General features: G+C 50.4%; 1 protein-coding gene across 2 annotated transcripts; it reads left to right on the forward strand.

The window, feature by feature from the left end:
* Positions 1 to 10,870: 10,870 nt before the first annotated feature.
* On the forward strand, positions 10,871 to 15,007 carry NYX (nyctalopin). 2 transcript variants are annotated; one of them, XM_086471862.1, is made up of 2 exons: positions 10,871 to 10,907; positions 13,608 to 15,007. In XM_086471862.1, exons 1-2 carry the CDS (start codon positions 10,886 to 10,888, stop codon positions 15,005 to 15,007), a joined length of 1,422 nt encoding a protein of 473 aa, XP_086327988.1. In that variant the 5' UTR covers positions 10,871 to 10,885. The 2 variants fall into 2 exon arrangements, with proteins under 2 accessions (XP_086327988.1, XP_009944779.1); XM_009946477.2 differs by lacking the exon at positions 10,871 to 10,907 and adding an exon at positions 10,911 to 10,932.
* Positions 15,008 to 17,984: the final 2,977 nt, after the last annotated feature.

The following is a 17,984-nucleotide window of genomic DNA, read 5'->3' on the forward strand; positions in this document are numbered from 1 at the left end:
CGGCCCCGCCCCGCCCCCCCCCCCCCCCCCTCCGGATGCGTTTGCAAATCTGGGTCTTCTCTTTCAGTATGTTTCTGCCAGACGGAAACCTGCTGGCATTATTTATTAATTTTGCTGCATAGTGTCATGGTTTTGACAGGAGGGGGAGATAGTCCCCTTTTGATCCGCGCTGGCCCATCGCTTCTGTTGGTAGGGCACTTCTTTAGGGGAGAAGGTGGTGTGGGTTTGTCTCTCCCCATATGGTGGAAAGCAGAGAACTTGGGGCTGCTGTTTGCCAGGTGAGCGCTCAAAAACCTGCTGGTTGTATGAACCGTGGGTGATGTTGCTTGTGTTAACTATTGCTGCGTGCCGCAGAGCAGTTTGTCCCTGCAGGCTCCGAGGGGTGTGGTGGTAAATGCTCTCCTCAGCCTCGCCTGGGACGGGGGTCGGAGCGCTTGCCAGAGAGGCTGCCCTCCTCGCAAGCGGCTGCGGGGCTGGGCTCCGTACGTGAAATAAGGTGGAGGAGTGCAAGTTCTGTGAGCAGTGCCCCAGCGACACCTGACGGAGTGTGTTTGGGCTGGGCTGGTTGGTCATGCGCAGGCATGATGGAGGAAAGGCAAACACCCAGCAGACTTTTTTATGGAAACGTAGGCACGTTTGATGCTTGAATAAATAAAATGCTCAATTGCTGCCTAAGCCATGAAGTCTCCTAAACCACTTCTGTTCCTTGGTGGATCAAACGTTCAGGCCCAGAGCCTCCAGGGTATTTCAGCATCTGTGCTGCTGACATCCCCTGCCTAACACCTAATCCTTTTTAGGCCTCTCAAGTGTGAACAGAGCCACCTAAACACAGGTGCTACTGCCCGGCACAGCCCTAAAGCTGGGGGAGGTGTGTGTCTCAGGCAAGGTGTGTTTGGATCTGGGCTTTGCTGGCACAGGCCAACCTCACTGTACCTTATTACTGTTTTGGCTGCCCATCCTGTTCCCCTGCGGATGCTACTGCCCCTCGAGTCAGGAAGAACCTGTGTATGCTCCTCTTTTCCTCATCCTGCAATGAGGCCCGATGCTGTAGCCCTTCAGCTGGAGACTCTGAGGCAGCATGCAGCCAACTTGTAGCACTAGTAGGGTGCCTCAGACCCAATGGGATGTTCTGTCAAAGTCACCTACAGAGCATCTACCCAAAATAATAGACCGAGGGTGTCCCAGCTTGGTGCTTTCATTCATCCTTTCCACTGTCTGCTCTTTGTTTTGCAATTTTAAAATTGCACCACTAAAAATCATAGTGGCAGCCCCAAGCAGGAAAGTTTCCCTGTCCCATTTAAGGGCATGGCAAGCGTTTCTGTTACAGTGGTGAGCCCATTGCTCTGGTACGAGTGAGAGATTGTGGATGGGCTGTCACTGAGTGCACCTGAGCGGCTGCTGCCAATGCTCAGAGAGTGCCAAGGAGGGAGAGGATGTGTTTTGGATGCCCTGGAGGTGCTGCCAGGCACTGAGGTGAAGGGAGGTGCAGCCCTGCACAGCCAGGCATGCTGCCCCTTCCCCATCCCACATCCTCATGTGCCCCCCCCCCCGCACAATCTGGTAAGTCTCAGAGAAGTGTGAAAGCGCTGCCTAAATCAAAGGGAAATAATAACTATAGTGAGAAATTCTGGGTAGAAGACAGTTTTTTTGAGGGCTGTGGTGTTTTGCAGAGCCCTGGTGTGATTTATTTTTAATGCTGAACGTCTAGCCCTCCTTTGCATTTCCCACAGCTTGGCTTGATCAATGCGCTTCTGCAGCATCTCCCTCCCTCTGCCTCACACACGTAGTGTTTACCTCCTCGTTTATTTTCTGTTTCCCACCATACACAGAGAGCAGATATTCTCTACTCTCTGTTATAACTCAAATTGGGCACGGTAGCTCAAACAACTTGTTGCAACACACTGGTTGCTAAAGCGCAGCTGTTCTAGCACAGCTTTTCTGACAAGTGCAAAGAGGGTTTTCCCCACCCATCTGCACGCCTCCACGAACCCGACGCAACCTGAGCAGCATCCCTAGATGCAACCTACAAATGGTTAAGGGATCTGCAGGCTGCAGCTTTGCTGCTATCAAGCTAGCCATAGAGCTTTCTCTTCACATTGCCAGTTGCTAGGCTTGGGACTCAGCGCCAATCCTATCCAAGAGCATAGTATTCGCCCTGCTGCAGAGGAGCTATTTCCTCTGTCATTGTCGATTTGATATCTTAGAAAAAGCTGCTGCGCCCCTTCTCCCTCAGGTACTGTGGTCTTCTGCAGCTGGCAGGAAACAAAGCCTTTTGCATGAGCAGAAGTGCTGTACGTCCGTGATCCATAAATACACCCCAGTGTGGGGGATATGTTGTGTTTGCCCGTAACATGGCCACGGGGGCTTTTTTGGTAATGCCCGGGGTTGGCACGGAGGAGAAGGTGTCAGCAGTCCATAAAGTCACAGGCAGGGAACAAGTGGGAAGCAGAATATGGGGGTGTGTGCTTATCTACTGCAGCGGCCGTTCCCTTCCCACCCCCAAGCTCTGCTAGCTGTAATCATCTTAGACTTGTGCAAAAACTCTGCATACTGTCAACTCTGTCAGGTGGTGGATGTTTGAGTAGCTGCATTACTGTAGCTGGAGATTCTAACACCCTTGCAGATGGACTCGGTTGAGGCTTGGAGAAAGCAGCATGGCAGATTGCTGCCATCGGCTCTGCCGGCTGCTCCCAGCCCCAGCTGCTGCTCCCTCTCCCCTCCAGTGCACCCTGGAGTGATGCTTGGTTTCTTATCAGTTTCATGCACTCCATGTTTGGGCTCCCTGAGTTCCTTTGTCTTTTACCCATGATGGAACCTTTCTTAGTGGTCCAACTCATGCCGTTCAGGTGCATTGTACCATGTGGGGAAGCTTTTACTCATAGAGCTGTGAGGAGTAGCGTGGAGACTTTCTTATGCCCCTTTGCTAGGAGTGAAAGGTGTGTATGTAGCTATTTGTACTGTAGTGTTAGCTGGAGGGAGGACTCGGCCATAATGAACAGTTTTTACTAAGTTCCCTTGTGTTTTAAGCACAGCCCTTTAATGGATCTGGGCTTGATTATGCACTGAATGCATTGCTATTGTGTGCTGAGGAAGGCACGGTAGGTTCATGTAACAGATCTTTCAGATCATCTGTAAGTGTATACTGCTTCAACCTCCTGTTTAGTGTGCTGGTTATTAAGTTATTGAAGTTTTTTCCTGATTCGGTGATTGGCTTCTTTCCTATATGCCAGCATCTTTGACAGGCGACAGAATTACCCTTTTAGATCTATTACTACGTAATTACGGCTGCTTGGCCTGATGGCATGCTCCCTGTTACTTGGCATTCAGAAGTGTTTGTCAGGTGGGGGAAAGTACTGTGATGGGTAGTGCAAAAATCACAGTGCAGCACGGTCATAGACCCCTGGAGCCCTCAATCCAAGAGTCCCAGGGCTTCTGGTTCATTCTCTGCAAGTATCTGACCTAGCTACAGAGCAGGCTTCTGACAGAAGTGCCCGAGTTAAGCAGAGACAGGTAAGGGATGACCCTGCCCCAAATGTTGACACTATACAGTGGGGAGAAGGTTATCGTATAGGTGGGAGAGATGAATCACCAGGAGGTAAATAGTCTGGTGAGGCCTGGGAGGGCTGTTGGCTTTGATAACACATTGCCTGTTGCACGTTTATTGTAGCCAAGGCTGTTTCAAAAGGCATTTGCAGTGCTGCGTTCTAAGTTCATTGTGCATTGCCCATACGTGGCTATGGAGGCAGCTTTATTAAGATTAATGGACTCACTAGCCACTAAAGGGGAATTAAGCGAAACTCACTGCAATGTGTCCTTGCCTTTGTGTGTGCACCGCACAGCTTTCCCATTAGCTAGCAAGGAACTGCAAGTAGTCACTGCCTTGGGCAGCAGCCTGCAGAACGCATGGCATGAGGAGTTAGGCAGGAGACAAGCAGCTCCCTGTTTATTACACAGGATAGAAACGACCCTTCAGACGCCAAAGGGCTGGGGCAGGGCAGCTGCTTGGCTGCTAGTAAAAGCGGAATGAGCCCTCACCTGCCCGAGGCTCCCCGAGCGTGCGTGCCTGCACCGCCGGCACCCTTGGACCAGCTTCAGCAGGGAGGGCAGGCTGGCCAGTGCAGGCACTGCCAGTCTAGACGTTCCCTGTTTGCTAGTGGGATGTGTGAGCAGCAGCTGCCTGCTCGGCTGCACGCCGGGCAAAAGCGGTGATGCAGCACAGCACACTGAGCTGGGGGCTGCTCGAAGGCAGAAGCGAGGGCAGGGCTCCCCACACCCCACAGAAAAAAATGGGCGATGCAGCCGCTGTTCAGGCTTCACCACCAGCGGTTCATACCTGAAATGAGACCTCTGAGCATGGCTGGCCAGTTTGAGGAAAAAAAAATTGTAACAGAGGCCAAGAGTCACAGTGCAGATGCGGGAGATTTAGATTCAAGTTCCTCTTCAGCTTTAGTTAATACAGAGCTGAGCCCAGCTTCCCTCTCCCTCCCCAAGGCTGCTCTGGGTATTGTGAGGAGTTAGCTGGTAACTCCAATTATGTTGTTTTTCAGCATTGCATCCATACACATGTATTGTAACGGGAAGCAGGAACTTGCTTCCCAGTTGAGTGTCCAGCCCCTCACTGCAGAGCAGCCCACACTATTCCTTTCTTGCTGGGTATGTTACTGTTTGACTAGCACAGAGAGTAAGACAAGAAACCACATCTGCAGGATGGGCTGGGAGAGACCCCATGAGCTGGTGTAAAAGCCAGTGGCCTGGACAGTCCTGGAGAGGGTCTCTGTCCTGCCCTCACACCAGGCAGTGGGAGGATTTGACCTCGATGGAGCTACGCTCCATCCCCTGGGCCTCTTGTTTCTTTTGCGCTGGCCTGTGTGATCTCTAACCGGGCGTCGGCAGAGGTTTGGGCTGGCAGACGCTAGCCTGTGGTTTTCCGTGCGCTGCATCTGCTTCAGTCTCCCTACCCTAGAGTGTGCTGTTCCCTTTCAGAAGACGCTCCTGCTGCAGCTGCAGGCTCTTGGGCCTCTGTTCCTGATGCAGGGCTTGGCCATCATGTAGCAGCTCAGCCGGGGCTTCAAATCTGGCGCCCACCTTGACCGTCGCCTCTTTCTGCTGCTTCGTTGGCTTCGCTTCCTTACCCTCCCCACGGGTAAGCGGCCTTTTGGTGGCTGTTTCTTGCCAAGCGCTGCTGCTGGCTGCCTTGTCTTGTCCCTGCTTCCTCCTGCCACGGAGCAGGCGGTGAAGAATCCCCCAGCGTTACTCCTGCATGTAGCCCACATCCAGCCAAGCCCTGCTGTGAGGTGGCTGCCAGGCTGCTTCATCCTCAGGCTGGCTTTGGGCATCGCGACATGCCCAGCACCATCCGTGCTCTCAGTCCATGGGCAGGTGTCCGTCAGGAAACTGTCCCCACTCAGACCAACTCTGCGATGGCAGCCCACTGCTAGGTGGTGTGCCTGCCTGTGGGGACACAGCTCGGGGTGGGAGGGAAAGCGGGGTGGCTGCTGCTGGTGTGAAGTGGCTGCGGAGCTGCAGCATTACACGCACAAACCCACGCCAGCACAATGAAGGTAAACCCGGGTGACGAGCTGCTCTTCGGTCTGTTGTGTCTTGCCAGGGAAGCTGATCAAGGCTTGTGCAGTTTTACGTATACCCAGCAGAACAAACCCAGACACTTGGCAGAGGCCGCTGTGGGCAATTAAGGGCCAAAATCGGTCTTTGGGGTGCAGTGGGGTGGGACCAGCAGAAGGCAGCAGCCTGAGGGGGCTGCAACATGGGGCAGAGGGCCAGTGACAATGTGCAACCTGCAGACCCAAGCTGCCCAGGGACCAATGGCCCTGGGCTGTGATGAAAGGGGACCCCTGAGCCTTTGGGCAGGAGTGGGGGGAGGCGCCGGGGGAGAACCACTATATAACACCTACAGGTGCCCTCAGGGCCCTGGAGCTTAATGCCTGAGCAAAGTCCGGGGGCCTCAGTCCAGACAAAAATGAAACCCCTGCCTGCAGAAGAAAAGCTGTCCTGTCTTCTGAGTGAGGGAAAGGCTCTTAACTCCTTGGCTCTTGAAGTCCTGAGTGGCTTCTCAGCTGCTTCTGCGTCTCCTGCAAGCAGCAACATCATGCGTACACAAGTGCTATTTCTGGCGGTGGCGTGGCTGTGCTGAAGTTGCAAACCCCAGCACGGCCACGCTGGTCCATCCTGTCCTCTCGAAGGGCAGCCGTCCCTGCTGCAGAGGACTTTTCTTCCCCATCCTAAACTTATGCTGTCCGGAGCTGTGTGTGCAGCGGCAGGGCCGGCTGGGTGCCCACCCTACATGCAGCCCGGATCCCATGAGACAGAGCTGACAACAGGATCTCCAGCGAGAACTGCTGAGGCAGCCACTTCAAAGGTCACCCCAGCGATTATGTGCACAGGAGAGGCTCAGATGTGCCACACAGCTGCTGCTGTGAGAAGAGGGGAAGTGTGCATCCAGCTGCAGCCGCTATTACAGAAGCGCAGGAAACCAAAGCCCAGGGTGGGCGTTGGGGCTCGGATGCTCTGCGGTGCAGGGACCTCACACCCCTGCACAAGTCCCACGAACGCAAGCAGCTCTTTGAGATAAAAAACAGCGGAGTGAAGATGTTCAGCCACCGGAGTCAGGCAAGCAGCTCTGCCTCTTCACTGCTCTGAGGAGGGCAGCGTTGGGCTGGAAGCATCTGGACGTGCGATGCTTGGGATCCAGCTAATCCAGTGTTGGTGCCTAATGACATGGAGGTGTCCCCAAAGCTGCATGCCCTTGGCTGTCTTGTCATCCTTTGTTGGTGAAAACAGGCCCTGCTGAGGCCCATGATGGTGCCCACAGGTAGGTGGCTAGAGTGGGTGAGATGAGACCTTTCTCACCTTCAATTGGGTGAGATGAGTCCCACTAGCTGTTTTGAGCCAACCTTTGGAAATAAAGGGAATATTTTAACCTGCAGCTGAAGCACTGGAAGAAGTGGTCCCCAGTGACCATTTTAAATTGTACCAGTATGTATCAGAGCTGAATGTAGCTCCTTAACCCACTGTCACCTGAAATGCCCCTGCCCTTGAAGAAGTGGGTTGTTAGAAGCAGTCTTGCATCGACTCTGCGCAGGCTTGCCCTGCAAGGCAGGCTTGTCCTTACTGCCATCTCGTGAAGTTGTGCCAAGGCTTATGTCCCCAGCACACACAGACAGAGCGGAGCAGGCTGCTCCGGTCAGGGCTGAATTCTCCAAATTCCTTTGGCGGAAGATCAGATATAAACACCTATTGATTTTTTTTTTCAGTGGCAGCATAGCTCTGCTGCTTTCTGGGCTTGGCTCCACTGCTATGTTGACCTCTGGTTTCTTTCAGTTCCCAGAGATTAAAAAGGGCAGGACAGGTCATGAGGAAGAGCCCTTGGTGGCAAAAAAAATTAACAGCGCAGAGCCGCAGTAGCAAGGTCTGTAGCTTCTGAGCCTACTTCCAGCCCAGCAGCCACAGCAGCTTCCCACCACCGAGTGTCTGCAGTGTGCACAACCCTCAGCATTAACCAGCCGTGAGTCATGCTCTGAAAAATGTTGAGGTGTGGTTTAAAGCCCAAGTTTGTTTCTTTTGAGAATAAATGCTGGTCTCCTTTATATACCCTCTGGTATTTTAGTTTTTCTACCTAAGAAGACGAGAAACTTCTCACTCTCTCATTACCATGCCCTTTCAGGACCAAGGGTTATCAGGAAACGGATCAGGAGTTGCAAGATCTGGCAGAAGTTCACAGGAGGCACTGGGTGGTGAGCTTGGTGCTCAGTGGGAGACTTTCCTAGAACATGTGACCTCAGTGTGTCTCTCACCCTCAGCCGCCCCCTCCCCGTGCATATGCCGAGACGTTCATATCTTCTCTGTGCTGTGGTCTGGAGGTGTGCGAGGCTCCTGCCCACAGACAAGACACAGAAACCTACTGCTGTAAGCCTCGGAGCTGCTGCTGCTGGCCAGGCAGGCGCTCCAGGTGTGCCAGCATAGCTTGGCTGGTGAGGCTGTGGGCGGGAGGGCTCATGATGGGGCAGGACACGGGCTGTTTTGGCCGTTCCTACCTCCCGCCGCAGTAGAAAAGGCTGAAGTGGGTCTGGGCTCGATTGCCAGGCCAGCTGCAGCCACTGAGCTACATATGTGGGATGCTGACGGCAGAGGTGCTGTCAGAAGCTCCTGCAGGAACTAGTAATGTCTGCGCTGGTCTATGGCGAGGCTGCCCGTTGCAGTAGCTCTCTGAGAGGTGTTCCCTGACAGCCTTCCTCCAGCTTCTGCTGGAGCCTGCTTTGGCAACGTTGCTAATGACACCGTGGCTGCTGGTTTTCCAAAACTGCCACTCTCTTTCCCCCACCCAAAAGTGACTGCTGAGGTGCATACAGCTCCCAGTTTAACAAGCCCACCAAAACTCCCAACCTACCAGCCCCCCCACTCTGTTGTGCACAGCAGAGCTTCCCAGGATCTTCCTTAGGGGATGTGTTTTGCCAGGTCCCGCAAGCTGCCCCTCTGGGGATGGTGGCTCTGCATATCACAAAAGCATTTTCTAGGGCTTGGTCGTCCTTCATGTCCCATTCCCACTGGTCCCTTGCTGTGCACATGGGAGAAGAGCAGCGAGGCACAGGAGAGCCTCAGAGTCTCAGCAGGAAGCTGGCACCTCGGTGCACATCAGCCCCTCCTCGTTTCTGATTGAGCAGATTTATTATTGCTTTGCAAACCAAGCAGCAGGTCTAGTCCCTGGGGAACTGCCAACTGATCACATGGCAAATTGTCCCCGAGTCTCATGTACCCTCCTCACCCACTGCCTCTAGTCCTTGTCTACAGCATCTGTGCACCTGGGGAGAGACAAGATTTCTGGTACCACCTTTAGGGCTCTGGTAAATATTTGGGGAAAAGCAGCTGGGAATAGTGTTCCACACTCCTCCTCGCCAATTTTCTTCATGGCCAAAAGGCCAGTGATCTGCTTTTTGCGATCAGGCAGGTTGTAGCTTCCTGGTATTCCCATTGGAACTAGGACTTTCAGGGGAAACACCAGCTGCCCCGCCGCTGGCGAGTGCCCAGCTGGTGCCAATTCTGTCCCACCAAGGTCTCCAGCAGCTTCAGCTCTGTGGCGGAGGCGGCAACACCCCTGTGTGTGGCTTTGCAAATCTCTCCTCCTGTGCAAAGCAGCGCAGTGCAAAGCACAGAAGTGCAAAGCTGGGCAGGGGGGATTGGTACAACAAGGTGGTGGTGGGGAGAAGTATCTTTCAGATAAAATCAGTGCTATATGGGTCACCCCTTTCCCTCCAGCCTTCTCCCCAGCACCAGCCTGCTTACATGCTGTTTAGACAGACACACATTTCCTGAGGTGCCAGCCAGATGCCTTAAGACTGAGGGAAAGGCAAAACAAAATAAACCAAATATAGCTGAGTGTTTTCATTTGCAGGAAATGCTGAGCAGCAGCAGGCTGGTTCCAAGCTGAGTCTTTCCTGCTGTATCGAGGATAAATTCATCAGGTATTCCATTTCCTAGGGAAAAAAGAAAAGCAGAATAATTCACTTTTAGAAATAAAGAGTAGAGCTATTTTCCCTTCTGACATGGTGAACACAATTACCTAAGGCATGGGAGGCTGAGATAACTCACTTATTCAGTCCCCCCATTCTCCAAAGAAACCATCATCATTCTGTCAGAAAAGGCTTTAAAAACCAATTCACATCCTGAATACTAAAACATCACCACATACAGAACCTGTCCTTACGATTTCCACGCACCAGCTGCAGCATCACAAGCAAAACACACTCGTAGGCAGGGCAGAATTCATTATTATCAAGGCCATATACACCATGCAGGCTCTCTGTGTTTGCTGACCCTTCTCCCAGTGCTGCTGGTGTTTCCTTGTCCTTCAGGAACAATTCCCAGCAAAGACAAGCACACTGCACACTGGCATCCTGTTAGCAGCATGTGAGCCACGCTGGGGCTGGGAAAGTGTGCATGGGGAAAGACAGTCCCAAGCTGTGTTGGTCTGGAGAGCTCAATGAAGGGAAACCATAAGCCTGCGCTTGCCCCCAAATATAATCCCATTTAGGCTGCACCCTCCACTCCCACCTCCTCTGCCATTACATAAAGGGGAGTGGAGCAATGACTTTCAGCAGTGCTGTTTGAATGGCAGTGGTCCAATTCTGGACTGTATCTTTTTTTTTTTTTTTTTTTTTTTTTTTTTTTAATGGTGGGGGGAGAGTAGGTTGGCAGAGGGGAGGAAGCATCAGTTTGGTTTGCTTGCAATCCCTGTTTTGCTTTGGGAGCTTTAGAGGACAGACACATACTTCCATCTCTGCTAATCCTCCTCTGTATCAGAGGATTTTCCTGCCATTAAATGATAGCTTGAGAGAAAAAAAAAATGCCAACTTTTCGGAGACTGACTCTTATGACTAATGGCAGCCTCATGAGCAGGAGGGAGGACAGAGCCACTGCCTGGCTAGGTAAGTGATGTATCTAAGATGATTTCTGTTGGGATTTTAGTTTTGGCTGTTTGATGCTGAGCCGGTTACGCTCCTCTGTACCAGCACTTATTTCCAGGGGAAGTGGCCAGTCTCTTACTGTTGGTGATCTTTTCCCACCTCAGATGACAGGAACCTGCCCTTGGCACTGCTGGTGGGAAGAATGCGGATGACTTCGTGAAAAGGTGTAGCACGAAGCTGCAGGATTCCTTGAGAAGGTCAATGGTGGAAGAAGGATACTCACCAGGAAGGTGCTGGGGACTTCTTCAGTTTGAAAACATGTGGGAGAGGAGCTTTTCCCTTGCTCTTCCTTTCTAAACATAGACCTTAATGTGGGAAAATGATGCAGGGAGATGACAGAGGATGAACCCTGTCTCTGCTCTTCCTGTGTGGTTTTAGATCCCTAGAGTTCGCTTGCCAGACCTGAAATGCCACTAGTGAGTAATCAAGGTAATGTTTGCCATCATTTTAAATGGTGAGTATACTCTTATTCTGCATTACCCCGTAGTGGATTAGACAGATCGTTTGGAAAGGTGTAGGTTAAATACTCAATTATAGCAATCATTGTCTCTTTACCCTTCTGAAAACTGCAAACATTTTTTCAGTTTCTCACTCTTCCTTTCAAATACTCAACTACCATAGTATTTAAAGAGCAAAAGACATCATCCCTGGGTGGCATTTTGTTTATTCCTTCATCTCACAAATATTTTTGATCCTATTGCTGTATTTCACCCTTTTTCTTAAACACACATCTCATTTGAGCACCTTCTGTGACAATGAGTTGGAGGCATCTTCCAGCTGCTGCCCTGTCTGCTGCCATGGTGTAACAAGTAAAAGACATCTTTTTTTTTGGGGAAGGGGAAGGAGTAAGGAAGGAGAGGTGGGAATATTTCATGCTACATTGGTCAGAGGAGATGCGGCCAACAGCGGAGATCTGATCTCCTGTGCTCTGAGCAGCAAGGCTCCTGAGGGTTTGGTGGGGTTCAGATGGAAGATTCTTTTCTGACTTCCTTTGCAAGAGAAAGAGGGAGAATTGCCACAAAGACTGCAGTGCTGAGGGACTCCTCTGAGCTCCTGTTGCCCGGGGATTGTGTTCTAGTTGGATAGTCCTCGAGTGTCTGTTTTCCATGTACTGCACAATGCAAAGAGATACCCTTGTAAATCTTAGAAGTGTGCTGTGAAATGCCACTAGCAAAAGACACAGATTTGTCACTAGAAACCCCTTGCGTATAAGGAGAACAGGCTGAATATGGCTTCGGTACAAACATTTCCTTTATCAAGTGATTAGAGAACAAGCAGGGAGGGGAAGGATGGGATTTGGTGATCAGCGTGCTTGTTCCTACACTGCACACATATACACAGCTGCTGCGGGAGGTCTGCTCGTACGGCCAGAGAAGTGACTGAGCTTGGGGTAGCTGTAGCTAAACATTGAACTTGCATGGGACAGTCTCACATATAGGACAGCCTATGCACGTAAGCCCCTCTGGATGTCACCCTGAGCCCTTGCAAGGGTCTCGTTCCAGCAGCAACACATGCGTCCATCCTTTCCAGACAGCCACCTGTGGTCAGACATGTGGGAACGGGCAAATCCTTAATCTGTCTGGCCCTCAGTTTATGTAACTGCATAACAAAAACAACATATGCCCCTGTTTGCAAGCAACAGCGTGCACTGGTGCAAAGGGTAGCAAACGAGGCAGCCCCTGGGCAGCCTGCGCAAAGAAAGAGCAATCTGAGGCCAGCGCGTTGTCCCCTCTCTTGTCCTTAGGCTCCTCATCTGTTGCCTACCCAGGGCCCTGACTGAAGGGGACTTTCCTTTAGCCGCAGCTGTTAGATAAGGTCTCAGGAAAAAGGAGCAGACCATACAAACACACAAAATGACAGCCTGTCTAAAATCCTTTCCACCTCCCAGAGTTCTTCACTATCATCTATCCTTGAAGTGGTGCTGTTTTGCTAATTCTTCAGTCATGATAGTGTGGCCAGGCTTGGTGGGACCTGAATTTTGCTAAAGAGGCCACAGCTGAAGTCCTTCTGGGATGCTTCCTCCAAGTATCTAAGTCCCTCTTCTACATGCAGTGACCAGGTTGGTTTGAACAGAACCAGGCTGGGAAACTCCTGAGTTGATGTCCTGTCAATGGAGACCTGCCCAGCAGCTAGTTTTGCAAGTCTACTTGAAGATGCCACAGGCAGCATGAAGTCATAAATATAGTACCATGCATGTTGCCTTTAAAAAGGATGGAGAAAGGGCAGCACAACTGCAGTTCAAACTGTGGTTTGGCCTGTACGTTAAAGACTTAGGGGCTGCAAAAATAGAAGCTTGATGCTTGCTGGAGTTGATGCTTCCTGGCATATCACCTCGCAAGTCTGCCTTAATAAAAGAAGTCCCCAGCACCTCCTCTGTGCTGGAGGTGCAGAGTATCTCATCTATGATGAGATCATGAAGAAAGTGGTTGAACAATTTCCCTTAATTTGTTTTTCCTCATGCTGTTCTACCAGTGCACAGTGGGAATGTGTTTTTAAACACTGTACTGCATCCTTAAGAGCTGATAGTTCCCGTTGCAGTGCTGCACTGGCTCATGGCTCGGGTGGAGAAACATTAAGTTCAGTGAACAAAGAAAAGGAAGAAAAGGAAGAAGCAAAAAAGCATGAATTCGATGTGCCCCAGGCAACTAACTGATCTCCCCTGCCCACTGCCAGACTAGCATATGCTGCCCTACCCAGAAATACTGCAGCCCATCCACAGCTGCTGGCCTTCAAAGCACCTCTGCCTGCTCCTGGGCCAAACCATGTCCCTATCAGCTTGCAGAGAGACCAATCACTGAGAAATACTTAAGTCTAGGGGAGTCCCCCTCTTGGGAAGAGAAACTGATCAGAGATTACATTCTAGATGACCTTATATACATATATATATGTATGTATGTATATATGTACCTTCTCAGAGGGTTTAAAAGCCCCAGCAGACTATTTTTTAGGAATCTTTCACAAGAGCTCCTTGGTCAGCACTGGCATACAAGTAGCAGGTGGCAATTAGCCTGGCTAGGAGGGAGGCAAAGACAGAGTAATTTTCCTCTTGTGACTAATGTATTTGCTAATGATGCATCCTGATTCTCTCCCCCCACGCCTCCGTGGGGACGGCGTGTTCCTCTCTGACAGTGATCCTTTGGGTCCCCCACGTCCACGCGGTGTGGGCCTGCGTGCGGTCCTGCCCTGCCAACTGCGTGTGTACACAGGAGCGGAGCTGCTCCGTCCTCTGTGATCGTGCCGGTCTGGGGCAGATACCTAGCGAGTTCCCTTGCGAAGCCTCCTCTATCAACCTGGACAAAAACAGTATCAAGTTCCTTTCCGAGAGGGCCTTCGGGACCCTGCCTTCCCTCAAATCCCTGTCGCTCAACCACAACAATATCTCCTTCATCACTCCGGGGGCTTTCAAGGGACTGCCCAGCCTGACGGAGCTGAAGATGGCCCACAACGAGTACATTCGCTATCTTCACACACGGACTTTCACTGCCCTCAGACGGCTGGTCAAACTGGACCTGGCGGACTGCAACCTTTTCAACATCCCAGACAGGATCTTCATTGAGCTGCATGCTCTGCAGGAGCTCTTCTGCTTCCAGAACAACTTCCGGAGGATCCCAGGTGCCATCAGGGGCATGGAGAACCTGACCCACGTTTACCTGGAGAGAAACAGGATCGAAGCGGTAGCCTATAACTCCCTGCAGGGCCTGACCAAGCTGAAATACCTGAATCTGCAGGACAACAGGATAAATGTAATTCACGAGCGAGCTTTTCAAGGCTGCCAGAAGATGGAGTACCTGTACCTGAACGACAATTTGATCAGTGAGCTTCCAGAAAACTCCTTCGATGGCCTGAGGAGCCTGAAGATGCTCAACCTGGGGGGGAATTTTCTCAGGAATGTTTCCAACACCTGGTTCAGGGACCTGGGGGAGCTGGAGGTCCTCTACCTGGATCGCAACAGGATCAACTACATTGAGGAAGGGGCTTTCGAAAACCTTACCAGCCTGGTTGCATTGCACTTGAACAGCAACAACCTGACGACCCTGCCCTTTTCTGTCTTCCAGCCGGTGTACTTCCTTGGGCGGCTGTACCTCTTCCGCAATCCTTGGGAGTGTGACTGCCGCATTGAGTGGTTGAAGGAGTGGATGGAGAATTACAGGCTCGTCAGGGATATTCCCTGTGCCTCTCCCTCCTCAGTAGCTGGGATCGACCTGATGGACGTGCTCTATGAGAGATCACCAGAAGGTTACTGTCTTGACCCGGTGGAGCTAAACATCACATCTGAAGGCCCAACCCCAAGTGAAGAGCCTTGGTCTACCACGGAGAGCAAGTTCAACAGCCTTATCTCCAAACTCTTGCTCCAGATGGGCCTTCCCGAAGAGGTGGCAAATGCCACTGAGGTCTACAGTAACACCACGCAGCTGGATGGACTGACTGGTGGGGTTTCTTCTGGGGTGGGGGAAGACAGTATCGAGGCCGTCTCCTTCTCTTTTTACCTCCTAGCACTTTTTACAGTGATTGTTTTGCACTGCAAATAGTCCAAGGGCTTCATGGAGCATGGGTCCTGCTTAAGCATTTAGTCCCCATACCTACCTAGTCATTAGGGAGAAGTTCGTATTGTGGGGCTCCGAGACATAACTGGCTCCAAACTCTCCTGGGTTGGGTTGGTTGGATCTGGCTCCAAATTTACCTGGGAGCTGGTGGGATCTGGTTCAAGACTGGGTTCCACTCCAGGTGAGAAACCTGCCCTGTGGGGGTCTCAGAGCCTCCTGGACTGTTGCAGAGCTGGGTGGAAGACAAGCAATGGAAGAATGACAGTAGGGTTGAGCTTCACTTAGAGATGTGTGATGTCCTTTGCTGGGAGCAGAGAGGGAAGAAGGGTGTGTACAGATGGCAATGGCAGTATGGCGCTGTTTATTTCATTGGGCCAACTCTGGTTGGCCCAACCATCGAGTTTATAAGAGCAAGATGAGGCAGCAAAACCAGACACCCCTCCTCTCTTCATATCCCAACAGACAGCCACATCCATGGCGGGTGCTGCTGAAGGCAGGTGAGCTATTCCTGATTTCCACCAACATGTGCAGGTGGAGCAGGGCTGTCCTGGGCAGCGTCCAGGGATACAGCACTAGCCCTTATGAACAGGAGAACAGCATCTGGGGAGGGTGCCTGCCCCGGGTGGGTCTGGGATGGACACAGTGTTTTGGCCGTGACTACAGACAGGTTTTTGATCCTTTCTCCCCCCGCTATCCTGGCACAGGTGCAGGAGAACCAGGCGGACCCATGTTTGTCAAAACATTCTTTTCTGAGGAAAAGCTATTTCAGTGTAACAGCTTACTTATTAACCTCTGTTTCAAATGTAGTTTTATTTTTCAATGAATATATTGTTTTGAGGAATGTATTGTTTTTATTTGCAGATTATTTCATGGCATGACAGCAGGGGCAGAATAGGGTGATGACAAATGCAACGGGGCCCTACTAAATATTTCGTGTTTGCATCACTAATGTTTACCACATAGCAGTTCATATTATGCTTTACTAACCAACTATGCCGTCATTTTCTTTTATCTTACATGTTTTGTCTTTGAAATCTTCAGTGAAAGCTGCTACTGTGACTGGAAAGAATTATCAAGTTTTCTCTATCAGAGCACATTAGTAAAATAATTTGATATTTTGCTCTCAAAAATAAATTAACTTCTCAAAAACATTTTTTTTTGAGATCCTTGAATTACGCTGGTGTTTTGTTTGTAGGCTACACAAATGGGTATGTATGAATGTCCTTTTTACGGTCTAGAGCAAATGGAAATCTGTTTATTGCAGCATAAACAATAGACACTTTGACTTAGAACATGACTGTGCTTACATTTGTGTTAAGTAGCAATGCTTTAAAAAATAAGTGACTATATAGAAATACACTTCTGTGATATTTTAACTATATTAACTCATTATACATGGCTTATCATACTATGGTGTACATGTTCATATGAAATGATACAACATATACAATCCTTCATTACTAAGATGTCATGAAATAGGAATAAAAATGGAAATGATCTATAAAAAAATCTTTCAAACATTTCCCTAAACCTTTTTTTTTTCCCCCAAACCCCTGCCTTTTCATGAGCTGTTCAACATGAATGTGACCTCCACCCCTGCGCTGGCTCAGTCCCCATGGGTGCTGGTGCAGCAGTGGCAGAAGGTGAGCTGCCCTGGCTCACGCTTTGCTAAGGTGGTGCTTCAGTACGGACAGCATGTTGGCTAAAAACAACTGAGGGTAGCTGTCCTTGCCTCTGCCCCTTCCCCAGGTCACACCAAAAGCGTACGCGAAGGACAGGCCAGCTGAAGGTGGACTTCAGGCATCGAACGACTGAAAAATGGCGGGCAACGTGCAAATTCAATGCAGGAAGACCTTTTCTTAGCAGCTCCTGTGTCCTCTTACATCTGTGCTTGTCTGGGAGAACTGGGGAAAGACATAAACTTTTTCAGTAAGGGCTCAATGCTTCAGGAAAGGTGCCTTGGGTCAGGTCTGTTCACACCGGCTGGGCTGGGCCAGCCATGACTGAGAGTTAATGCCCTTGGCCTCAAGCAGTGCTGGCATCCCAGTGTGGCTGTGAACAACCCCCTGGATGGTCCCACAGCCCGTAGGGTAAACAGCTCCAGAGAAAGCCCTCACGCACAAAAATGCCTGTGCCCTCCTGAACGCCTGGTGCAGCTGCTACGTGCCAGCAAAAAGGTGGCCTCTCCAGCAGCTTCAAGACACATGCCTCGGGGCAGCCTGCTTTGGTCTGCAGCACTCTGTTCAAAATCTACTGCTTTCTAATTAGCACCAGCGATTTCTAGAAGGAAGCTGAGTACAGGGAAAACCAAACCCTCCCTGTTGCAATGGCTCCTCAGCTATCTGTAGCTCAACCACGTTTTTTTCCCCAGGGAAGAAAGATGCCAGATGGTTTGATAAATGCCTATTTGACCTGTTCCGTGAACTAAATTCAATGAGTTTGGATTTCCAGGCTCTTTATGAATCCATTAATCTTCTTAAGTGCTAAATTCATCTGTGTATTATAAAAGGCTGTTTTTCAAACCTAGTCCAGCCCAATGCTGTAGAGGCATATTATGTTAAGGATGCCTTTACAGGAGCAGTATTTCATCCTGTCAGGCAAGGTTTATCAATAGGCTTGGCACAGATGGTAGGACATTGGGCACAAATGGTTGTATTTCACTTCCTATAAGTATGGATGCCTCATGAGTGAATTGTTTTTATAACCCACATTTTCATTTTCTGCGCTGAAATACGAAAAGCTGAAGATCGTCTTACTGTGCAGTTGTTGAGGATGGCTTTCAAGTCAATTAGTTCGTCAAAGATGCTTCTGTTTTATCTGCAAGAATGGCAGATCTGAAAGTGAAGCAAAATGTAGGTTTTAGTGGAGATTGCGCTGTCAGTTGACGGACGAGGGGACTGTATATCATACTTTGCTGTGTGACAATGGGGCCAGTGACCTTGAGCATCAATGATTTAAATGT

The sequence above is a fragment of the Leptosomus discolor genome, chromosome 1 (assembly GCF_034619465.1).
Source record: "Leptosomus discolor isolate bLepDis1 chromosome 1, bLepDis1.hap2, whole genome shotgun sequence".
In the NCBI taxonomy this organism is placed as follows: Eukaryota; Metazoa; Chordata; class Aves; order Leptosomiformes; family Leptosomidae; genus Leptosomus; species Leptosomus discolor.

Excerpts from the sequence above, each read along its gene's own strand:
- NYX (XM_086471862.1), top strand. The coding sequence starts at position 10,886 with ATGCCACTAGTGAGTAATCAAG. Across the intron at positions 10,908-13,607 it reads GCCACTAGTGAGTAATCAAG|TGATCCTTTGGGTCCCCCAC; the intron begins GTAATGTTTGCC and ends CCTCTCTGACAG.